Below are 21,948 nucleotides of genomic sequence, written 5' to 3'. Positions count from 1 at the left end.
TTATTTTTAAATAAAGCATTGTCCAAAGAATTGATCACATAAACAAAAAGATAGATGCAGCGTTATTTTCATTTACAATGTATTAACCAAAATTTAAGGTCTATGTTAGTTTTATTATAAACGAATCGAACAAATATGAGATGACCTTGTTTCTATTTGATCATTTTACTTAATAGATGATTCAAGAACAAATAGCTAAGAATAAACCATGTTAATTTTCATTCATATGTCACGTGACAAAAGAACGTAAATGAATCACAAATGAACTATATAAAACAAGAAACATCAGATATTTAGAGAGAGTTTAAATAGTTTGAAAAAAATAATGTCATACTAATAAAAAACATGAACATAAACGAATAGACATTTCACGCACAAATTGTCTAAGGTTCATGAATATAAATGGACGAGTGAGAGTTGTGTTCAGGTTTGTTTAATTAGTTACTATTTATAAACGGCTCATCGAATGTTCAATTCATTTACACTTTAGTAGTATCTACTATTAACAATTTATAATAGAAAAATGTTAAACAAAGCCTTTAGGGCTTCACTTAACATGAATAAAAAAATTGTATATTTTAATATTAAAAACTCACATCCTGAATTTTATGTTAAGTGTACAACTAATTAATGCAAATTAACGAAAGCCCTTAGGGCTTCGTTTGGCAAAACCCATTTAATTTATGGTTTTTTATTGGATAATGATAAATCAACCTAATTGGTATGCCTAAAGTTGTGCCTAATTGTAAGATGATGACATGTGAAAAAATCAGAGGGCAAGATTAGGAAAGAGAATTAGTGCATTTCACATGTCAAATTCTTAAGGTTTTAGGCATATTTTTAGGCACACCATTAATCATTTTCCTTTTTTATTTAATGGAAGTAAATTATTAATGTTTTGAATTACGTTTTGACTATATTATTTGATTATTTAAAATATATAAAATGTAAAGGAATTTTGTTAAACATCACCCGAATGGCTATGTATCACATGTTATAAACGGTGAGCAATTGGATTAGAGGGAGGGTTTTTTCATAAATTTTGGGTTTTATCCTAAATACTTGTATAGTTAAGAATAAAATAGTCTGTTTTTTAAAAAAGTTGAAAGTATAATGGTGTGGAATTTGTTTTTGTTTTTCAGGAATAGTAACACAATTTAATTGTGTTTGAGTTTGTTTTATTTTAATTTAATTTTAATTGATGAAAATGTGGATTGTGTGAAACAAGATATTTTAGCTCAAAAGGAATACTAATGATGTGTTTTAGATTTTGTCACTTTTCTTATTCATTGAAGTAGTATTATTTTATTTCTCGACTTCTCGTGCTTCATATATATCGTCGATTGCATAGACGTAAATAATTTTCTATTTTAAAATAATTAATAAAATTAATAATTTCAGTGAAAAAACACGATTAAGGTTATGGTGTCTGCTCCACCGACCCACCAGGTACCGGTATTGCCTTGTAGTTGTGGTGGTGAAAGAAAATATTAACTATAAATTTTGCTATGAACATAAATATTATGATTTTATTGTTAATAAATTATTTCTATGTTTATTTGTTTACATTAACGAACTTATGCATTTATGATTACATAGTCAAAAGGTTATTTATTAAGTTGTTTCTTAAATTTCATTTTATGATACTTAATTAAACGCTTTATATGTGCTTTTCATTATATCTCAGTAGTTGAGCACCAGCTTTAAATGTTGTAGGTCTCGAGTTGGGTTTCTCTTCCTACTAGGTATTAAGGGTGAGGAGATTTTCTAGCACGGACCTGATTAAAACAACGTAAGCTAGATCTCCTATTCCGAACAAATGATCCACATTTTTAAAAAAATAAAATCAAACACTTTATATGATAATAAAAGCATACAAAATGGATAGGAGAAATGGTCCTTATCATTTTGTAATCGTTTGCTAATATGAGATATTCATGGTGTAAACCCGAACAGGGCTTTATTGTTGTAGTTAAAAAAGATTGGAATCTGTATATATTGTAGTGTTTGTTCACCTTGTTGATGTTATTTATTTAGCGGGTGTAATTACAATATCATTAAGGCTCAAGTTTATGAACAGCGCCACGTGCCACGTGGCTCTGTTTTTATTGGTCTACCTGTACCTCGCGTTTTTTTCCAGATTTTGCCATATTGGATTCCGTTAAGGTTACTTTTTTTCGGTTTTTCTTGGTTTCCTACATAGTTTTTTTTTGCTTTTGTGTTTTCTTTCTATTGGTCCACCTATACCCCGCGTTTTTTCGGATTTGCCATATCGGATCCCGTTAAGTTTATTTTTCTTTCGGTTTTTGTTGGTTTATTACATAGTTTTTTTGCTTTTGTGTTTTCTTTATATTCGTTCATCGTATACCCCACATCACTATTTAGATTTTGCCATTTTAGATCCGTTTGGGGTTTTTTCTTGGTGTACATCATAGTTTTTTGGCTTTTGTGTTCCCAAATAATATATTGGAAAGATTTACTCAACATTTTATTTTTCCTTTGTTATTTCTATTTTCTTTAAGGTTATTTATCTTTGGGTTTATCTTGGTTTTTTGATACCTTTTTTTTTTTTTTGCTTATATGATCTCTATTATTGGTTCATCATATATCCCGCATCACTATTTAGATTCTGACATTACGGATCCCATTTGGAGTTTTTTCTTTCGTTTTTTTTTGGCATGGTTATCAATAGTAACCATGCTTATTAAAACTTGACACGTGGCATCGGTTATAAAGTGACACATCGCACGTTTCTTATAGTTTGGATTTTGCCACATTGCATACTGTTCGGATTTTGTCACGTCTTTTTCTTTTTTAGTTTTGTTTTTCCTTTTCGGATTTTTTATTACGGGTTACTTCTGTTGTTTTTTTCACACCTTTTATTTGTCATTCAACCTTATTGTGATACACCCCGTATCACTACTTGCATTTTGCTATATCGCATCCACTTGATATCTGAATTAATATATTGATATTTTTGTCATATCACATCACGTTCAGGTTTTTACTACGGGTTACGTTTTGGTTTCTTGCATACTTTTAAACAAACATATTAATGACAAAATTATTTCTAATTAAGCTGTTGAAAATTCACAGCATATATACTAAAATAACGAACCGTTTCAACAAAAGATTTGAGACCCCGCAACGCGGGGTCCAAAATTTTCTAGTTGTGAGTAAAAGTTACATTAAACATTTTTTTTTATCATCTTGTAAAGTAATAATTATCCAAGTTCCAATGATGAGCAATAAGACATATTCTTAAGAAATATTTATGACATGGCGTTGGGTTATTGGTTTACACAAGAGGTTGCAGACTTGCAGCCATGCCTCTCTTTTTAGTCTCAGTAGCCATAAATCTCCTTTGAGAAGAAAATAAAATAAAATATATTTTTTGTTTTCAGGGCATCTCCAATAAAGCTTTATGTAAAGCTTTTTATAAAGCTTTTTACCATTGAAGTGAAAAACTTTTTTTCAATAGCTTGAGGAATTTCAAATCTTTACAAAAAGATGACACTTTCTTTCTTCACTATTTCATATTTAAAAAATAATTAAAAGACTTTTTTTGAGTTGTAACCATTGGAGCTCTTATTTGATGAAAAGTTTTTTATAAAAATTTTTTAGAAAAAACCTAAACTATTAGAGATGCTCTTATAACATATTCTTCTAAAACAATGAATCTTTTTTCATGTATCACTATCACATTGTCAATTGAGTTTCTATATTTTTTTGAATATTAAGATTTTATTGATGATATTCAAAAATTAATAAGGGGCTAGTAGTTAAAACTTAAAATAAGATGGAATTTAAACTCATGATCTTTAATTTTATGTTATATGGTTTTCATTACTAGACATGTTCTATGTATTACCATCATGTTGTTAAATGGATTATTCAAAAAAATGTATTATTATCTATACTTCTATACTATTATATAAAAATTATAAGCCCATGTTGAAAGTTTACAAGAATGGGACACACGAATTGACCGAAACAACCTTAATGAATTAAATCAACATCAACCCTTAAATCAACATCAACTTTTAATTAAATTACACCATTAATCTATTATATTATAAAATATCTCAACTTACCCCTTTTAAATTAAATACTTTTACCTACACCAATTAATGTCGCCACCATCGTCGCCGCCATCACACCACCATCATTGCCGGCTCGCCGTTGCATTGTGCGGGTACTGATGATGTACCATTTCCCTAATAGCTTAGGGATAATAATCTCTCTTCTATCCTATGGAGGCTACCAGGCTCCAACCCTAACGTAGCCTCCAGACTTGAGCATGGTTGCTCTTTAGAGGCTCCGGACATAGCCTCCGGATTTATGCATGAAGGCTCCAAACGTAACCTCCGGACTTGAACATGGTTACTCCTTAGAGGCTCCGGACATAGCCTCCGGATTTATGCATGAAGGCTCCAGACGTAACCTTCGAACTTGAACATGGTTGCTCCTTAAAGGCTCCGGACATAGCCTCCGGATTTATGCATGAAGGCTCCAGACATAGTCTCCAGACTTGAGCATGGTTGCTCTTTTAAGGCTCCGATCATAGCCTCCAGACTTAGGCATGAAGGCTCCTGACATAGGCTCCAAACCTATACATGACCTCATCTTGGGTTAAGTCATGGGCTTGATTTAGGCCCAAACATGTAAAGCCCATGACCCAAATAGTCAAACCTTAGAAACTCCACCTCTATAAATAGAAGTCCAAGGAACCAACCAAAGGGACTTCTCTCCCTCTCTTCTTTCTCTCTACTCTTTCTCACACAATTCTTAGCCTACTTTGGCTTGTGGCGTCACATCTTGTGGTCACCAATTGGGAACCACCAATCAAAGTAGCAACAACATTATCTCCCCCAATATACCTTATAGATCCGGGATTAACCTCTAGTACCTAAGTGTAGAAATATGCTTAAACAGGTACCATGCTCGTCATTCTTAAAAATTAACTGATATATTAGTCCTTGTTGCAAAAACAAAACCAACATAAGCAAAAAGGAAGTAAATCACAGGAAAAAGGTGAAATTTTTGTTAATTTCATTTAATAAGTTTATACTTCTATATTCCCTTATAAAAGAAACTAAACCTTCTCCCTTAAATTTAAGAACGTGATATGTCTAATTTACCATTCATCTTAATACATTTTTATTTTCATTTTATAGACTTTAACTAAAATGCCCTAAAAAATTCAGTCTCTATCTCTCCCAAACACATAGCAAAAACCGTAACTCACAATTCGTCCCCCCTCCCCCTTTGACATCCCACCGCAAAAAGTCATCACATCTCCGGATGAAACTACTATTACGTAAATAACCACACCGCCACTACCGCCCATCGTCGTTACATTGCGCGGACACCAATCTAGTATCTTCATATCCATACCCTTTAAACTTTAAAGTTTAACTTATTACTAATTTCTTAAGAGTGAATACCTAAACTTTTATCATGGATCCTATCATTGATCCCTACCGATTTGCCCTAAAAATACATGAAAAAAGTAAATTATACAAATAATATGAGAAAAGTGAGTATGAGGTTGTCATACATCCAACTTGGATTATAAAAACCCCTCACATACTAATTTTTTAATATTTTTAATACATGTATGGATCCCCATGTTTTTTATGTTTAAAAACGGTATGTGAGGGGTTTTTCACCAACTTGAATGCCTAACAGCCTCATATTTCCTTTCCTCTTATAATATTGGGATGAGATTTAAACTCATATGTCATAACTTTTTTATTTTATCCTAAATTTCTATCCACTACGAGCATGCGTTATGGTGAAGGGGTAGATGAGATGGAAAGGCTTCCACCTATGGTCGTCAAGGTCCACGGTTACAAGAATTGATATGATTATGGGGTGGAATTGCTGACGTCGTCTTGTCCACCTCGGAAGGGAATTGGGGTTGTGGTGGTCATTTGATTTCTTTTTGTTTTTGATTGGTTATTTGAGTATGTGTGTATGTTTCGTGTGGCATGATATTTGAGGTTATTATTACTGAAGTGGTATAGTCAGAGGTGGTACTAGAAAAAAAATTTAAAGGGGGCAAAATAAAAAAATCCGTGGAATATAAATATAAAAAGGGTCAAAATGTCAAAAACTTTTAAACTTTTTTTTTAAATCGATGAAAAATTTAAAAATACATGACAAAATCTAAATTTTGAAAAGGCATTTGCCTCCTATGCCCCCATGTGTTACCGCCCCTGGGTATAGTTATGGTGTACTAATGATATGCATGTCCCTTTTGTTATCATTTTTTTTTCCAAATTTTCCTTTTATGTCGTTTTACTTTCATATTGTGATTGTTGACCATAGTTCGTTGTAAGAATTAACTATTTGTACATATCAGAAAACCTTAATTATTTATGAGAGATGATCTATACACCACTAAATTTTGGCAATGCATCATCAAATTTGTTTTACAGTGTTATACTGTATAATAATGTAAAATACATTTGATGGTGTACTGCCAATATATGGTGATATACAGATAGGTACACTGTATTTATATGGTATCAAAACTTACCAACCTTTTGAATGTTGTATTGTTTGTTGGTATCAAATTACATTGGACAATCTAGTATCCTCGATTGCAATAATGCGACCCCGTTGTGAGTCAATCCAGACGCTAAATGCAGGTCAATAACCGTGTTGGATGGTCGCTCGATGGTGACAGTGGTGGTAACATGTTTCAGTGAGAAACTTTATTCTTGATGTCAAAAACAAGCCGACTAGCCGAGTACATGTGATTGACAAAAAAAAACTGTAAAAAATATCTTAAATAATATATCAACCATTATATTGTTTGTTCATGGAGACTCCACTTTCTACATTATACATTTGACACGCTTATCAGCTGCACTCGATCAAAAATTGTAAGTTGATGATTGCCGAGTGAAATCTTTGTCTTGAACTATTTACGGCTGATTAGGTTGACAAGACTTCAACTCAAACTTTCCCATAGCCAAAATATCCAATCCTTCGCCAGGATACAATAGGCACTCTCACAAACATGAATCATGCTCATTATATCAGGATAGCCAAATCCAAGTCAAATTTTACAAAGTATTATCTCGAGTAGCGATCCACAATTGCCTTGGCTCCCTCTGGTGCAAAAAACCGAGCCTGCAAGTAACAATGCATTCACTTGTGTCATAAAACTCTTCATGGAAAGGGTGCTCAATTATTATAAACTTCCTATTTTATAATCAATAGATGGAGGTTATTTGAAGATTGATACTTGTATAAACATCCTCTCTGCATCTCCAGTTTTTCCATTTGCTTTCAGAATAATTCCCTGCAGGAGGTTTAACTTATTAGAGGTAATGGGTTTTGGAAGTCGGAAGTGCCAACTAATTGGACAAAGAAAGTATTAAAGTATAAACCTTTGCTAAGTAACCCCGAAAGTCATCCGGGTGGCTAGAGATAAGTTGGTCATATACAGACACAGCATCGCTGACGTGTCCCCAGTCTGAGTATGCTTTCCCAAGAAGTAATTCAATCTATGAAATAGTACAATATGAAAAAAGTTATTAATTGTGATTAAAAAAGTACCACTTCCACCAGACACGAAAACAGAAAATGTATTCAAAAGTCAATCTTCATTTAATTGGCTTGGCGGAATAGTTATTATAAGGGTCTAGGTATGTATCATGGAATTGCTGGTTATGTGGGAACAAATATATAAAACGTACAGCTAATGGTAACAACTTTGATATATGTTCGCAAGTTATATAGGCTCAAACTGTCGTATTATAGCTTATGCAAATGAGCAACTCACTTGAATAGGGTCCAATTGAGGTTGCATATCTATTTGGCTACCATCAGCTCCAATGTTTCCCTGATTTGACTTTTCTCTTTCCAAACTATCACGAGATGCCAGGAGGAGCTTAACAGCCTGAGTAATCGGTAAATAAAAGAAAGTTATTACCATCTTCATTACTAGCTGCCCCATAGTATTGCAACATTGCTTTTTTTGGTGAATTTTCAAGCTAGATTTACCTCATCGGGTTTCTTAGTAGCAAGCAATGCATTCGTGAGACCACGCAAAACTTCGAAGTTCATTTTTTGTGATATCTGTTAGGCACAGGACAACAACTGTTGACAGTATTATTATTGTTACAGGAGAAACACTTATGCATTCTCAGATACGATTACACACATAGGACACAAATACATACTTAAACAACATCATCTTTTGCATAAAACCCTACTTTGGTACTTTATTTGCTAACATAAAAACTTGTACCAAGTAAAGAGCAATTTGTTTACGTACTACAATATAGAACTGGCTATAGGGAGAACTAACCTTTGCCGAACTCTTATAGGCAGCAACACTACCTTCATAGTCCTTCATTTCATATTTTACTTCACCAAGTAAACGGAAAGCCTCAGGGTCTGGTTTCGTCTGATAACCAAATTATAAATTCATATGTAAGTGTACATAAATCTATTGAAGATCAACATTTATCGTGTACATGACATGTCAAGACCAACCTTGGTCAGATCTTCAAGCATGGATGCAGCCCGGGTATACTCTCCCAGTTCTGTTAATGTAACAGCTAATCCCTACAGGCGAAGAAGTGTTCTGTTTTAGTAAACTTTAGAACAAATAGGTATGATATACAAATAAACTACTATCTGGTACCACTCGTAAACTGGGAAATGTGGCGTACCTTACGGATATGCTACGATACATACACACGTTATCTAAGTTCAGTAAACCTACAGGGCTAGTCAAATACATTTGGGATTCCCCAAAAACAACAGGAATGGTGAAGTATCTAAAAGATACTAAAGTTATGTCTTAAACATTAAAGGCAAATATCAATTTTCAAAACGAAAAAAAAAGAAAAGTAAAACCGAATCTAAATCTATCAAAATAGAAGAAGAAAACCCAAATGTGAATGCCGATAAATTTAAATTAATAAGTGGCACAAACCGAGAATCAACTTACTTCACGAGCAACAGGATCATCTGGGGAGGTGCTAAGCGTCATCTCATATTCTTGTACTTGTGTCTGCAAGGAATGTAAAAATGAACCTTTCAAAACATACAATACTTATATATGAAGCAACTTTTGATTGTATGTTATGGAATAACTTTAGCATAAACAAAATGATTATATCATGCTGATTACTAAACTAATTCTCCAATGGTAACCCTTTGTCATAAGTCGGTCTATAAAGATTCAAGTTCCCTCTCTACCTACCCAGAGGATCAATAGACAGTCAATTTTTTGAGTTTTTACTAAAATACATTTACTATTTGGGGACCCAGAATGGATATTGATGCACCTGGTGTTCATACATCTACTAATTGATAGTTTAAAGAGATAATTATCTCAATAAAGAACATATAAAAATTATATAAAAAAGTTATTCGGCTTCTAATTATGAACTTCACCTGAAGTTTTTCTTTCTCTTCTGGTGACAGCACATTCTGTACCATACTTGCATCTTTATTCGAATTGACACTGTTAATCACAATCTTATATGAGGATAAATGTAGAGCACCTAATTAGAAATATATACAAGCTAAAGGAAATGGAGTACATGGAGAACCAATACCGTCCGTAGATTTTTAAAGGCCAAGTATGAATATCATATAATGGAGCCCTTAAAAACACAGACAAAAATATGAAAGCCTTACAAACAAGTTTAAATAGACGTTTATATTGCAATTAGAGCAATGCTACCAATACTTGAGATACTATCTTAAAAATCAAAAAGCTTTTGTTGTTCATAACACTACGAAAAAGAAAAAGGATAATCATATATGAAAATTACCCAAAATCTCGGTTCTTTTTAAACTTTTAGATGGCTTTGTTCAATATAAACTAACATGCGTATGTTCTATAACTTTCAGAACGTGGTCTAGGAAAATCAATGTGGTCCTTTTGGTTTGTTTTAACATTAAAGTTGAACTTTTGGAGTTGTTTTGGTAGTTTAGTTGGAAGGACATAGTTTTAAGGGTCCTTCCTAATAGGTTCTAACAGTGTTCATTATAAAAGTTATTCACCTTTAGCAGAGTAGTTGGTCTTTATGTGAGTCAAAATTGATAAAGGTTATCAATCATTTATTAAGTTTTTGTCTTTTTAATGAGAAAGAAAAATCACTACTGACTCGACGATTACTAATGAGGTATTCTTACTAAATTTGGGGGTCCCAAAAAAGTGGAGGCATTGTGCGGTTGCACCACTTGCATGCCCTCGAGGACAGCCTTGTGGAGAATCATGGTATACTTAACAAGGAATATTTAATATACCATACCTTCCAGACGGGAGGAAATCTCCAAGAGCAAATACCAAGCCAAAAACAACGACAGCAACTCCTACTCCAATCTATGTCATTCCATGTTAGAATTTCAACAACTGAATATGCTAAATGGAACTCCAGTCATGGTATTGGAAATAAAAGGTAATTGTATAAGCCGCCACCTTAGTGCCAAGTCCTATTTTGCTAGGCTCTGATGCAACTGGAGCATCATAGTCGATTGCTCCATATAAGTTCTTTTCTTCGGCTTTTTTCTGGTTTATTGCTGACCTAAGGGAAAACAAACAAACTTGCATGAAGCTTAAGGTATACAAAAGTTAATGAACTTGCATATAGTCAACTACTCATATAAAACTCAGATTCCTTATACTAGAATGGTAAGTAGTTTAAGTCAGAACCATCCAATATATTTTATGCAAGCATTAATCATTTCTGGTGTATTCCTTGATGCTTTATACTTTTACGCAAATTGCTCAATATCATGAAATATTTGCAAATCAGGCAAATTTTAAAGGAATATCATGAAGGTAAAGTGAAACCAAATGACACTGCAAAAACATACTACAGATAACACTTTTCCTCAAAACAGAAGCATGATTAACCATAGTTATGGAGAATGTAACAATACCTTTTGACTGCCTGAAGTCTTTCTTCAAACTGAATATCTGACGGAAAATTTTTTGATGTTCCATCCACCCTAGAATATGTTGCGGGTGCCTCTGCAAAAATGAAAAAAAAAGTTTAAACATAGAAATATATAATCTTGTTATAAAAGATTATCTAGTCCTTTTGAAATTATTGAACCTCATTCTATCATAAGTAGGAGAAAGGAAAACAATTCTTGCCAAAAAAACCAAATTAATACAATAACCAGACTTTTGTGCTAATTTCAAAGGTCATAAACATTGAGATATTCATAAATGTCATAAAATGAAGTTGCTTACGATTAGGTATAGAGCCAGGCTGTTGGGATACCGATTTCCTACGAGTTTTAACAAACAATCAATCAGTCACCATAAACCATAATAACAGCCATATAATTGTAGCACAAATAGAAAATTTCACGCTCTATGCAAAGATAAAGTAAAGTAACTCATGATACCGTCTTCCATGGTGTATGGGGGAGGTTGAGACTCAGACAAACTTACCCTTACTTAAGGTAAAGAGGCTGCTTAAAGGTTCTACCTAAGGCAGATAAGGTTCTCTGGCCTTGCAAGGGTAAGGATTAAGGCTCGGACCCATGACCTCTGTCTCCATACCCAAGAGTGTTAACCACTTAATCAAATCCTTGTTTGTTAGTTTCTCACTCTACACGTGTATAGTAAATTCTAGAAAGGATAAAATGTGGTTCACTTAGTAAAAAACTACACTAAGTATACATGTTGTTTATTTTAGCGTGATCGGCCATTTAGTGTGATTGGTGATTGAACCTTATGGTTTTGAACTTGTTAGGAGAGTATAGAATGTAAGCTAACCCGCAAGACTTCGTGACACCTATAAGGCAATTCTATAGGGTCGAGATACTTCATTGATCCAAAGGTTTATATCCGAGAAGTTACCAATCCATATCCTAACTATACATTTGTGATTGTCTTAACTATATTTCGGAATATATACAGTGAAAAAGTAATAGCAAAAATAATAATAAAACTAAAAATTTGTAGTGGTGTAATATATATACTAGCTAATTAAACCCATCTAATTGAAAACTTTACAAATAGAAATACATAACTATCTATATTATTTGTTCATACACCCTTTGTTTAAAAAACTACAACGATAACACTTTGTTTAGATATTGAAAATATGGGGTTAAAAGAGTAACATGTAAAAACATGAATTTAGTTAAACCTTATTAATAGGGAAATGACATCACATTAACAAAATTAGTATATATCAAGGATTCATGTAATAAAATATTGAGAAGCCATGTAAGCAAAAGATGATGTCATAACAATTTTACTTTATTAATGTAAGAGAAGAGATATAGACTACCTCTGACGTGGCAGTGCACCACCCTTACCCTTATCCTTACCATTCCCCCTTGCAGTTGAGGTCTTGCTTGCCTGAACAATATCAAATACTTGCATCATCATACATATAATAAAAGTTGTGTAGGGATCACTTCCCATAAATTAATAATAAAAACGGATTAGTTTTTTTTTTTTTTTTTTTTCAACTTTAGTAAATACTCCTAATATTATATTATAATCAAATGATTATATAAATTATATAATATATACCTTGTCAAAACCTTTTCCAGAATTAGAATCTGAGCTGCTGCTGCTACTATTACATCTTATTATGCTAAAATGGCCAACACCACCAAGGAAGATGACGTCACGGTTAGAAGAAGGATAAAACGTGGAGTGATAATGAAGCATGGGTCTTCTGCTGCTACTGCAGATGTATGAATGTGTAAACATCTTCCTTGTTGCAATATTTGTTTAGTGTGACATTTTAGATTGCTCTTTTAGAATTTCTTATTTATCCGTTTAAAGTAATCTTTATATAATTTTGTAAGTTTTGTGTCAATGGTAAAAAGAGTGACTAATTATCTAATTTTTAGTCTTTTTTACACATATCAATTAGGAAGGTCACATGTGAATAAAATTATTATATATTAAAAATATTATATATATATATATATATAAAATGACGGATAAAAACAGTCAAAACCAAATATTTAAAAGTAAAATCGTAACTATATGAAAACTATTTGATAAAAACCATGAGAACCCAAAAATTTAGTGTCAAGAAAATTAAAACGAAAACTTTAATGTGTGGCAAAAGTTAAAAGATATAAAATTTAAGGGGTTAAAATAAAAAATGGTAAATCTATTATGTGCTATGAGAACTTATACATTTCATGCATTAGGCACTTGTACATTTGTATAGCTTTTTAGTATATTATAAAAAGGATAGCTAATATGCTGTTAACAGCATTTAGCTAGATGATTCACATTCAGGAGGGGCGATTATTGATTTTATCATGTGATAAACAGGGGATGTTTGTGAGAGGAAGATGATTGTTATTAACAGCATAGTATATTATCCCTATTATAAATGAAATGAGTTGTTTAAATTAAGTTGATTTGACTATCAAGTTCAATTCTTTGTTTTATTTGCTATAACCTAAGAGTAGGAGTAAAGTTCTTAAAAAAATTAAAACACATTAAGTTGTTTTCTTATAGTATTGCAATACACAGTTCCATTACATTTTTATGAACTAGTTTTCTCTCTTCTCTCTCTTTGTGTTTCTTTAAACACAAATTTTAACATCAGAATTCTTGCTTTAGTGTCAAATCATTCAACTTAAAAAATGTATCTTTACAACGATCCAGAAACTGGTGATACGCTTTTTTTGCAGCTGGAGATTGTGAAAGAATGGCAACTACATCTTCATAGGGAGAAACTCAAATGAGTGTGGACATTGTTGGAACGTTCAGACTTTATTTTTTAAGAGAGTCTAAATATAATTTAACTTGGAACCATTCTTTTAAGGAGTTTTTTTTTATTTTTTTGGTCATGGGAACTTAAAATTTTACAAATCTATGCTTTTTTGTCACAAATTTACATGGAGACACCTTGAGTTTTACAGATCTATATTTTTTTGTCACAAATTTTTATTAGGTTACTCGAATAACAAGAAACTAAGAATTGTTATATTGTTGTTTCTTTTGGATGTTTACATGTTACTTTAATTACGTCATAATTTGTTTTTAATGGCAATTTAGAGTAAGTGAGTTTTTGAAACATGTATTAAACTAGCGTGATACATAATACAAATGATGCACATTTTTAAAATACATAATAAAGAATACAAATGATGCATCTTTAAAATAGGTCTTCCAAGAAAACCATTTAGTGATGTGTGCCTTCTGAATTAAGCGTATTAAAACTTTAACAATCACTTATCCATATATCAAATTTGATACGCATTAATTGATTAATAAAAAAGAAATATATCAAATTTGATACGCATTAATTGATTAATAAAAAAGAAGAAAGACCAAGACCTTACCTAAACTCAATGGCGAATCCAGGATTTCAAGCTAGGTAGGTCCTAATCTTTGGCTTATTTAAATCGAAAAAGCCAATGTGTTAACTGGTCGGTCGGGTCGACACTAACACCAGTACACCACCAAGGAAGATGATGTCACGGTTAGAAGAAGGATAAAACGTGGAGTGATAATGAAGTATGGGTCTTCTGTTGTTGCAAATGTATGAATGTGTAAACATCTTCCCTTGTTGCAATATTTGTTTAGTGTGACATTTTAGATTGCTCTTTTAGAATTTCTTATTTATCCGTATTTGAAGTGATCTTTATATAATTTATGTAATTTTTATGTCGATAGTAAAAACAGTGACTAGTTTTATGTAAGCTTTTTAGTATATTATAAATGAAAGGAGTTGTTTAAATTAAGTTGATTTGACTATCAAGTTCAATTCTTTCGTTTTATTTGCTATAACCTAGGAGTAGAGTGAAGTTCTTGAAAAATTAAAACACGTCAAGTTGTTTTCTTATAGTATTGCAATATACAGTTCCATTACATTTTTATGAACTAGTTTTCTCTCTTTCTCTCTTTGTGTGTTTCTTTAAACACAAACATTAACAGTGACTAATTTTCTTATTTAAATACAGTAATCTTTATATAACTTATGTAAGTTTTGTGTCAATAGTAAAAAGTAAAAACATTGACTAATTTTCTCTCGCCATCTAATTTTTAGTCTTTTTAAACCTATCGATTAGGAAGGTGACATGTGAATAAATTATCTTTTGTATACACAAAACGTTCATGCGTTATCCATTTTGTACATGATGTACAATATGATTTATTTTTTTATTAACATATTACCTCTCATATTATAAAGAAACCCGCCAAGGTTGGTTTATTAAAATTGACAAGCTTTAATGATTGTATCTAACAAGTATAAACTCAGCTAGATAAGCAAACACAAACACCCGTTTTCTCATGATTATAATTTAAAAAACTCAAAAAGAACACTTAGGTACTTTATGCTGGATGATCCAATATTCCAATGGCAGATTAGTTGTAATTAATTTACCCCGATGTGAAAGATCGTGGGCAATTTGGTTGTGAACCAAGTGATTGGCTTAAAAGATAGCGTTAGTGTAAAACTTTGATAGTTCTGTTGTAATTAGTGTAGAACTAATAATTGTAATTAGTGTAGAACTAATAATTCAAAACTCATTTTTGGACATCAAAGTATCAAACGATCATATGTAAAAGCAAGGTTATCCAAATACCATATACGAGTAGTAATTATGGAGAATTTAAAAGCAAACGACATCTCTCTTTACTACTATTATTATTTAGATTTCACTCATTAACATAGATTAGAAGTTAAATGAATCAAAAGAAGGATATAAAAAATGTGTATATATGAGGTAGACCACATGATTTTGATACAAAAGGAAGGTGGTCTTGCTCTTGCTCGTATGCTTCTCATCATAAACTAGATACAATTTACTTTAACAAGAACGATTAAAACAAAATTAAATCACAAACCACCCACCACAATATATAATTTCACTTCACCCTGATGCTGCTATCTCCTTTTCATTTCAGATCAGCTCAGCCAAGCAGTATGTATCATGATGTACGAGGCACATACTGAAAAAGATTTGTCATGTGTCTGGCGACACAAATCTTTTTTGACGATTATTCATCATCCGATCCTTTGGGGATGCTGTTTTTACTACACCCGCTTGCCTTAAAAGCTCTGTCATTAGATTTACAAGAATCAGACTCATACAACATATCTAAAAATAAATCAGCAACAAATTCATTGGCGTGATGACTATTTTTGTATAATGTTTGTTCATATTTTCACCTGTGTTCATTTCATTGTTCATGTTGTCTTATTTAATTAATAACCATTGCTCATATCCATTTAACTAATCAGAGCTAAACATTACTCCTTGAAGTTGATTCCTTTCGAAAGCGAAGGAACTACCAGCTATCTCAAAATAATGGAACAAGAAACTTGCCTCGTTTTCTTTCAAGCTCTTCTGCAAGTTCTTCTTTCCATCTTCTTTGCCTTTCAGAGAAGCTTGCGCTATAAATAAAAGACATTAAGTTTCAACTTCATACTGTCACAACACAATTAAGAATCTCATTTCGAAAAAACGCAGTAAGATAAGCAGTAGAGATTTATCACAAACCTTGGACTGATGGCCTCTCTCTGAGAATCGAGAACATTTTGTTTCAATTGACCATGCTGAGGTGACCGACATTCACGAGGATTTTGATCATTTACACCACTAATATGTGATACACGCCTAGAATTATTACCAGGGCTACCAATATAGGAAACGTCAACAGCGGAAGATAGCCTCTTTCTGAACAGCCTATTAGGAGATTTGCTTTTTGGAGGTAAGTTCAGGTTATTTGATGAATTTTCCTTGTTTGCATTCCCAGCAGGAGAAATGGCTCCATTCAAGGAGTTGTAAAATTCTTCATATAGAGGTGTCTGCATCTTCTTCAAATCTAATGCCTGTAAAAACATATAGGCAACTTTAAAACTTCCAATATTACCACAGGTATTCGAAAACACATGTGCGCAACCACTCCTGTTTTTATTTTCTCCTCTGTTGTCCATTAGCGACGCAACAAAATGAACCTGCCGGGCAGGATTGGGTAACTAGTATGGTTAACTTTTAGTGCAGGCTGACCCGACTTTCTCTCTAAATCTAACCTTTCTATAAGTCTATAACTAAATAGTGTGTCAAATCTTACTTCATATAAGAACTTAAATTTCTGTAAGAACTTAATATTTTTATAAAAAATACAATTTAGAAGGCTTTCTGCTCTAAAAATACACCTTGGGTGAGTTCAACATGTTCAATCCACTTGAGAGTAACTTTTATAACTTTATGTATTATAATTGTTACATAGCCTCTCAATCGACCCCATCCATAGCTAAATGGGGCCACCTTAATGGTTAATCGGTAACAAAAATACTAAATGGGAACAAAGTGCACCTTCTCATCCAGAAATGCTCGTATCTTTATTTCTGTAAGTTCTTCTTCCTCTTCCACTCCAGGGGTACCATTAGGAAAGGTGAAACCATAACTTTCATTGCCGCGTGCTCCAAGACTCTCTGCATTCATCTCAGAACCTTGATCTGGAAATAGATTAGCCGCGCTGTTGACCAATTCCGGACTTCCATCAAATTGACATGGCCAGTCATCATCAGGTTCCATCATTGGATTAAAACTCTGTTCCCAAGATAAACCTGGTTAGGATTGTGATAAACCACATCAAAAGAAAGATATATATGTTGCTTTGTTACCTTGTTAACATCATTAGAAAGTAAGCCAGGGTCAAGTTTCATAGATGTGCACCCCATGAAATCGTCATCCATCTGACACATGTCATCATCGTATCTGTTTGATCCCCATTTATCAGGGTAGATAGTTGAGCACCTCACACTGTTCATAACACCGCTTGCTTTAATCTCGGGACTAATGCTGCATTAGCAAACATGTTTGCTTTTATTATTCCACAAACTTGAGGTGGTAAAATGAGAGGTTCTGATAGCTTGCATAACGGATCAAAGTGGGTTACTAGTTCCTCTTTGTATGTGTGGGTCAGAAAAACCATTTGTCCAAAATTTTGACAATAATAACACACTTTATATGACTTTTGGCCAAATTTGTTTCATTCATTTGCCCCATTATAGATATAACATAACACCAATAGACCCATTTATAAGTCAATGGGTCAAAATTTGCCGCTGCCAGCAAAAAATGACATAATTAGGGATAAGGTGACAGCAAAAAATCTTACGAGTTTCTAGGTTCCTTCTTAGATGTTGGTATTTGATTGGAAGCTGTACCCTGTCATCAAAAGGATGTTAAGATTTGTAGAAGAATGAATGAAGTATCGTTAGGAAATTGAATCAAGGAGGCTTCATGCTAGGATTCTAACCATAACCGATGTGCGAAATACAGGATGAGTCTCCTTATATTCTCCAGTTACAAAAGGATGCTGCAGAGAATTATCAAACGTTAAAAACCAATATAAAAGTTGGAAGATAAAATGCACTGTCCAAAAACAGTTTCCCTGACATTTCCAAATTGATAATTTGAACAACACAACTCGGCAAATAAAAGCTGCTTACATAAGTAGAAACTAAATGTTTCTTTTACAACTTAGCAACTATAAATAAAGCTTGTCATGGAGAATCACCTGCAGCAACTCTGACGCATCAGGCCTGAAATCCGGTTCCCTGCCAGCAAGTTGGCCATTTAAGGGTAAGAATTAAAGTAAAAGTTGAATGCATAGTGGATGTTAAAAATTTGTAAAAACAATTGACACTTGTAGTTACAACAAATATATTCATACTTTTGGAGGCATTTTAACAGAAAATCGTTTGCCTCGGCAGAGAGATGGTCTGGTATAGGTGGATGATCTTTTGTCGTCCCTATATGAAAAAGAGCAGCAACCTGAAAGAAACACCCATTATTTAATACAGTACAACAAAGCAAAAACAATCACATGTACACAAATTGATCCAATGACATTGGATGATTAGAGAAGTAGTCATATGTTGATACCTCCTGATATTGTTGGCTCCATGGAGGCTTTCCGGTTGCCATCTCAATAACAGTACACCCAACACTCCATATATCTGCGGAACTACAAAAACAAAGAACAAGACACCTTTAATCCATCTAAAGTGATACTGAATCTACACTGCAAGCCTTATTGCTTGTAGATGGACAGAACACGGGTCAGTCTTATACGGACAGATAGAACACATAATTCATTGTAATGACATATTGCTGACAAAGTTAACCATTGAAAAGTTAAGAGAATGTAACATTTATCGTTAACTGTCCGATTGAGCAAAATTAATCCATTAAAAAGCATAATATTCCCAGTTATAATTACCAGAAACGTACCAGTAATAATCAATATATTAAAAAAATCATATGATAAACTAATAATATGAGTTGCATGATTTCACTAACAAGCTATGGCCGGTCTGGAGTATAACTTCAGGAGCCATCCAATACGGGGTACCCTTCATTGACTTGGCACCAGTCATGGTAGCCTACAGAAAATATGCAAAGCACACAGTTACTTAAGAGAACTATTCAGACAGAATACCCTCATTAGGGCAAAAATTATTAAGCACGTATATATACTAAGGGACACAACATACATACCAGCTCAACAACCTTCTTGGAGGCACCAAAATCCGCAAGTCTGATCCGTCCTTTATTATCAACGAGAATATTTGCCCCCTGCAACAGCATTTGTCATAAAGTCTAAACATTGGCTAACTTTGTACATAAAAACTTACAAATAGACGCTCACATGCTGAGCAACTCAACATGCATAAACATGGAGAGAAAAATATACCTTAATGTCTCTATGCATGATACCATTCTTGTGGAGATACTCAAGTCCCAATAGTATTTGCTTTGTATACATTCTTACCACCTGTTTCATGTACAAATTAAAGATCAGTTTCAAAAACAACTGTTTTTGCTAATCGACCTTTATCAGATTTTAGTATTTTAAATTCAAAAGCCACGGCACTTTTTAAACTTATGCAACCTTTGTTTGTCAACCGGAATACAGATTTTCATTAAAACTAACTTACAGATTCAGGAAAGGAACCAAATTTTCCGAGGAGTGATGAGATAGATCCACCCGGAACAAATTCCAGGAAGATATTCAACGAGTCCTCCTCTCTGGCAGTTCCAAGGTACCTCTGTAACCAAACAAAAAGATACACAAGCTTATGATATTAATTGCTATTCATTAAAAGCAAGATTCTTAAACAAGTATGGACACTTACAACAATGTTTGGATGTGAAAGATTCTTTAATAACTTCACCTCTTCTTCAAGCTCCCGAATATGAGTCTATCACGTGTAAGAAGAATCCATTAGAATATTAGGCATGTGAGGCTTGTGTTGCTCAATCTATCAATACTTCAAATTATAATCCTCAGTAACAAAGCTTACTTGCTCAATATTTATATCTTAAAACTAAATAACTTCGAATATAAACCATTTTTATATATACTACAATGCAAATTGCAAATCTTGGAGCTAATGTAATCCAAGGCTTATCAGATTCCTTAAAGGAAGTCAATTTGACGGTAATTGCTACGGATTCATAATGGGCAATACGTGCTGCTATGTATTTAGTATTTTAGTAGGCTCTTACACTACTTCATGTTTAGAGAATTGTATCCCTACAGAAATAAGTGCACTTGTATTGAAAACTTGTAGTATAAATTAGTTAAATAAATTATATCAAATCAATAATTGATGCAAATCTAATCCAATAACAACCCTAAAGTCAACTTTATTAACTTTCAAATTATTTAAATTTCGTAAAATCGATACACACCTGAGTCTTGTCCTTGGAAGCAGTATTCACCACAACCGAAACCTGCACCACAAATCAGTAAAACTTCAACAACCGCCACAACTATATAATTATATATACACATATATGTATCTATAGATATAGTTACAGAAAGAAATTAAAACCTGTTTGACAGCCAGAAGCTCCCCGGAATCCAAATTCATTCCCATATAAACCCGACCAAACGCTCCACAACCAATCAACTCTCCTTTCCGCCATCGGATCTGCGACCCTGCTTCTTCTTCTTCTTCTTTCTTCACATTCTTACTCGATACAGCTCTAACAGGAGGAGGTAGAGCTTGAATCGAAGATTTGGTAAACAATCCTATTTTCGATTTCCGTATACTGGACCCGATCTTTTCAACAAATCCTCCAAAAGAATTACCAATTGCATCGTCATTTCCTGTGGCCGAGGGTTTGAAGACGAGAGATCGGCGAACGGAGCCGATAAAATCTTGCATTGCTGAGTTCTAGGGCTTTTGTGAATCTGATTGAATGATGAATTTGAACATGAAATTGTTGTGATGGGAGTGTGAAGGGGGGGAGGAAGAGAAATGACCGTTGGAGAACTATGGAAATTTGAAAAGGGGGAAAATAAAGAATTGGGGGGTCGGTATAGTTTACGTTGGGGAGGTACTTTCACTTCCTTATAATATGAATTAAGTGTTATAAGTATGTTTAATGTTTCTTTGACCTAAAGTCATGTGTGTTTAGTCTCAATATAAAAATAAAATAAAATCATAAAAAATAGATAAATATGTTATTTTATATATATATATATATTTTTTTTTTATTTAAATATAAAATGTATTTCCAATGTATTTTTGTACTATTAATTTAATCGACTAGATGTAAGAATGTGACAGCATTTTCTTGATCAACTAAAGCTTACAATTTCACATGATATATCTTATTATTGCGGTTTTACCTATAACACATTTATTTCAAAAAAAATGATTAATCATCTAAAAGATTAACATAAAAATCCTCTTAATCGATAAATATTACCTTGATAATTTCACATGTTTTCATTTAATAGTTATAAGAATTTTTAAGGTATTTTAAAAAGATTTATTATTTCCCTCTAAAGCTAATTATGTAAAAGAAATTATAACTGATGTCGCGATAAAAATGTAATGTTATTTTTGCAACAATAAAATTTGCAACTAATCAATTTGGAAAAACATTACAAGGGTACCATCATGAAATCATTACACTTAAACAATTTTTAACTTCTTT

The 21,948-nt window shown here is 32.8% G+C and overlaps 2 protein-coding genes across 2 annotated transcripts; both read right to left on the bottom strand.

The window, feature by feature from the left end:
- Positions 1 to 6,782: 6,782 nt before the first annotated feature.
- LOC122597826 lies at positions 6,783 to 12,770 on the bottom strand. Its single transcript, XM_043770400.1, has 15 exons — positions 12,536 to 12,770; positions 12,288 to 12,358; positions 11,237 to 11,274; positions 10,921 to 11,011; positions 10,457 to 10,562; positions 10,290 to 10,360; positions 9,424 to 9,493; positions 8,975 to 9,037; positions 8,515 to 8,586; positions 8,327 to 8,425; positions 8,020 to 8,094; positions 7,799 to 7,915; positions 7,404 to 7,520; positions 7,259 to 7,315; positions 6,783 to 7,143 (listed from the first exon to the last, which is right to left on the bottom strand). Exons 1-15 carry the CDS (start codon positions 12,716 to 12,718, stop codon positions 7,087 to 7,089), a joined length of 1,287 nt encoding a protein of 428 aa, XP_043626335.1. The 5' UTR covers positions 12,719 to 12,770; the 3' UTR covers positions 6,783 to 7,086.
- Positions 12,771 to 15,590: 2,820 nt separating this feature from the next.
- LOC122596507 (mitogen-activated protein kinase kinase kinase NPK1-like) lies at positions 15,591 to 21,316 on the bottom strand. The gene is made up of 17 exons (XM_043769096.1): positions 20,835 to 21,316; positions 20,692 to 20,733; positions 20,133 to 20,198; positions 19,935 to 20,045; positions 19,691 to 19,771; positions 19,495 to 19,572; positions 19,297 to 19,379; positions 18,880 to 18,961; positions 18,668 to 18,768; positions 18,512 to 18,551; positions 18,251 to 18,310; positions 18,110 to 18,159; positions 17,613 to 17,790; positions 17,302 to 17,538; positions 16,483 to 16,814; positions 16,309 to 16,376; positions 15,591 to 16,040 (listed from the first exon to the last, which is right to left on the bottom strand). Exons 1-17 carry the CDS (start codon positions 21,168 to 21,170, stop codon positions 15,946 to 15,948), a joined length of 2,040 nt encoding a protein of 679 aa, XP_043625031.1. The 5' UTR covers positions 21,171 to 21,316; the 3' UTR covers positions 15,591 to 15,945.
- Positions 21,317 to 21,948: the final 632 nt, after the last annotated feature.

This window comes from Erigeron canadensis, chromosome 4 (genome assembly GCF_010389155.1).
Source record: "Erigeron canadensis isolate Cc75 chromosome 4, C_canadensis_v1, whole genome shotgun sequence".
Taxonomy (NCBI): Eukaryota; Viridiplantae; Streptophyta; class Magnoliopsida; order Asterales; family Asteraceae; genus Erigeron; species Erigeron canadensis.
Note: the sequence above shows the minus strand (reverse complement) of the source record. Positions and strands in the feature narration are given on the sequence as shown.

What these genes read in the sequence shown, in the direction of transcription:
- LOC122596507 (XM_043769096.1), bottom strand. Translation starts at nt 21,170, where the DNA reads ATGCAAGATTTTATCGGCTCCGTTCGCCGATCTCTCGTCTTCAAACCC. An exon ending in CTTCCAAGGACAAGACTCAG is followed by an intron (nt 20,199 to 20,691) that starts GTGTGTATCGAT and finishes TACACGTGATAG; the next exon opens with ACTCATATTCGGGAGCTTGA. An exon ending in ATGCGTCAGAGTTGCTGCAG is followed by an intron (nt 18,311 to 18,511) that starts GTGATTCTCCAT and finishes AATTCTCTGCAG; the next exon opens with CATCCTTTTGTAACTGGAGA.
- LOC122597826 (XM_043770400.1), bottom strand. Translation starts at nt 12,718, where the DNA reads ATGTTTACACATTCATACATCTGCAGTAGCAGCAGAAGACCCATGCTT. An exon ending in GGTGCACTGCCACGTCAGAG is followed by an intron (nt 11,275 to 12,287) that starts GTAGTCTATATC and finishes TAAAACTCGTAG; the next exon opens with GAAATCGGTATCCCAACAGC. An exon ending in CCTATAAGAGTTCGGCAAAG is followed by an intron (nt 8,095 to 8,326) that starts GTTAGTTCTCCC and finishes TGTGCCTAACAG; the next exon opens with ATATCACAAAAAATGAACTT.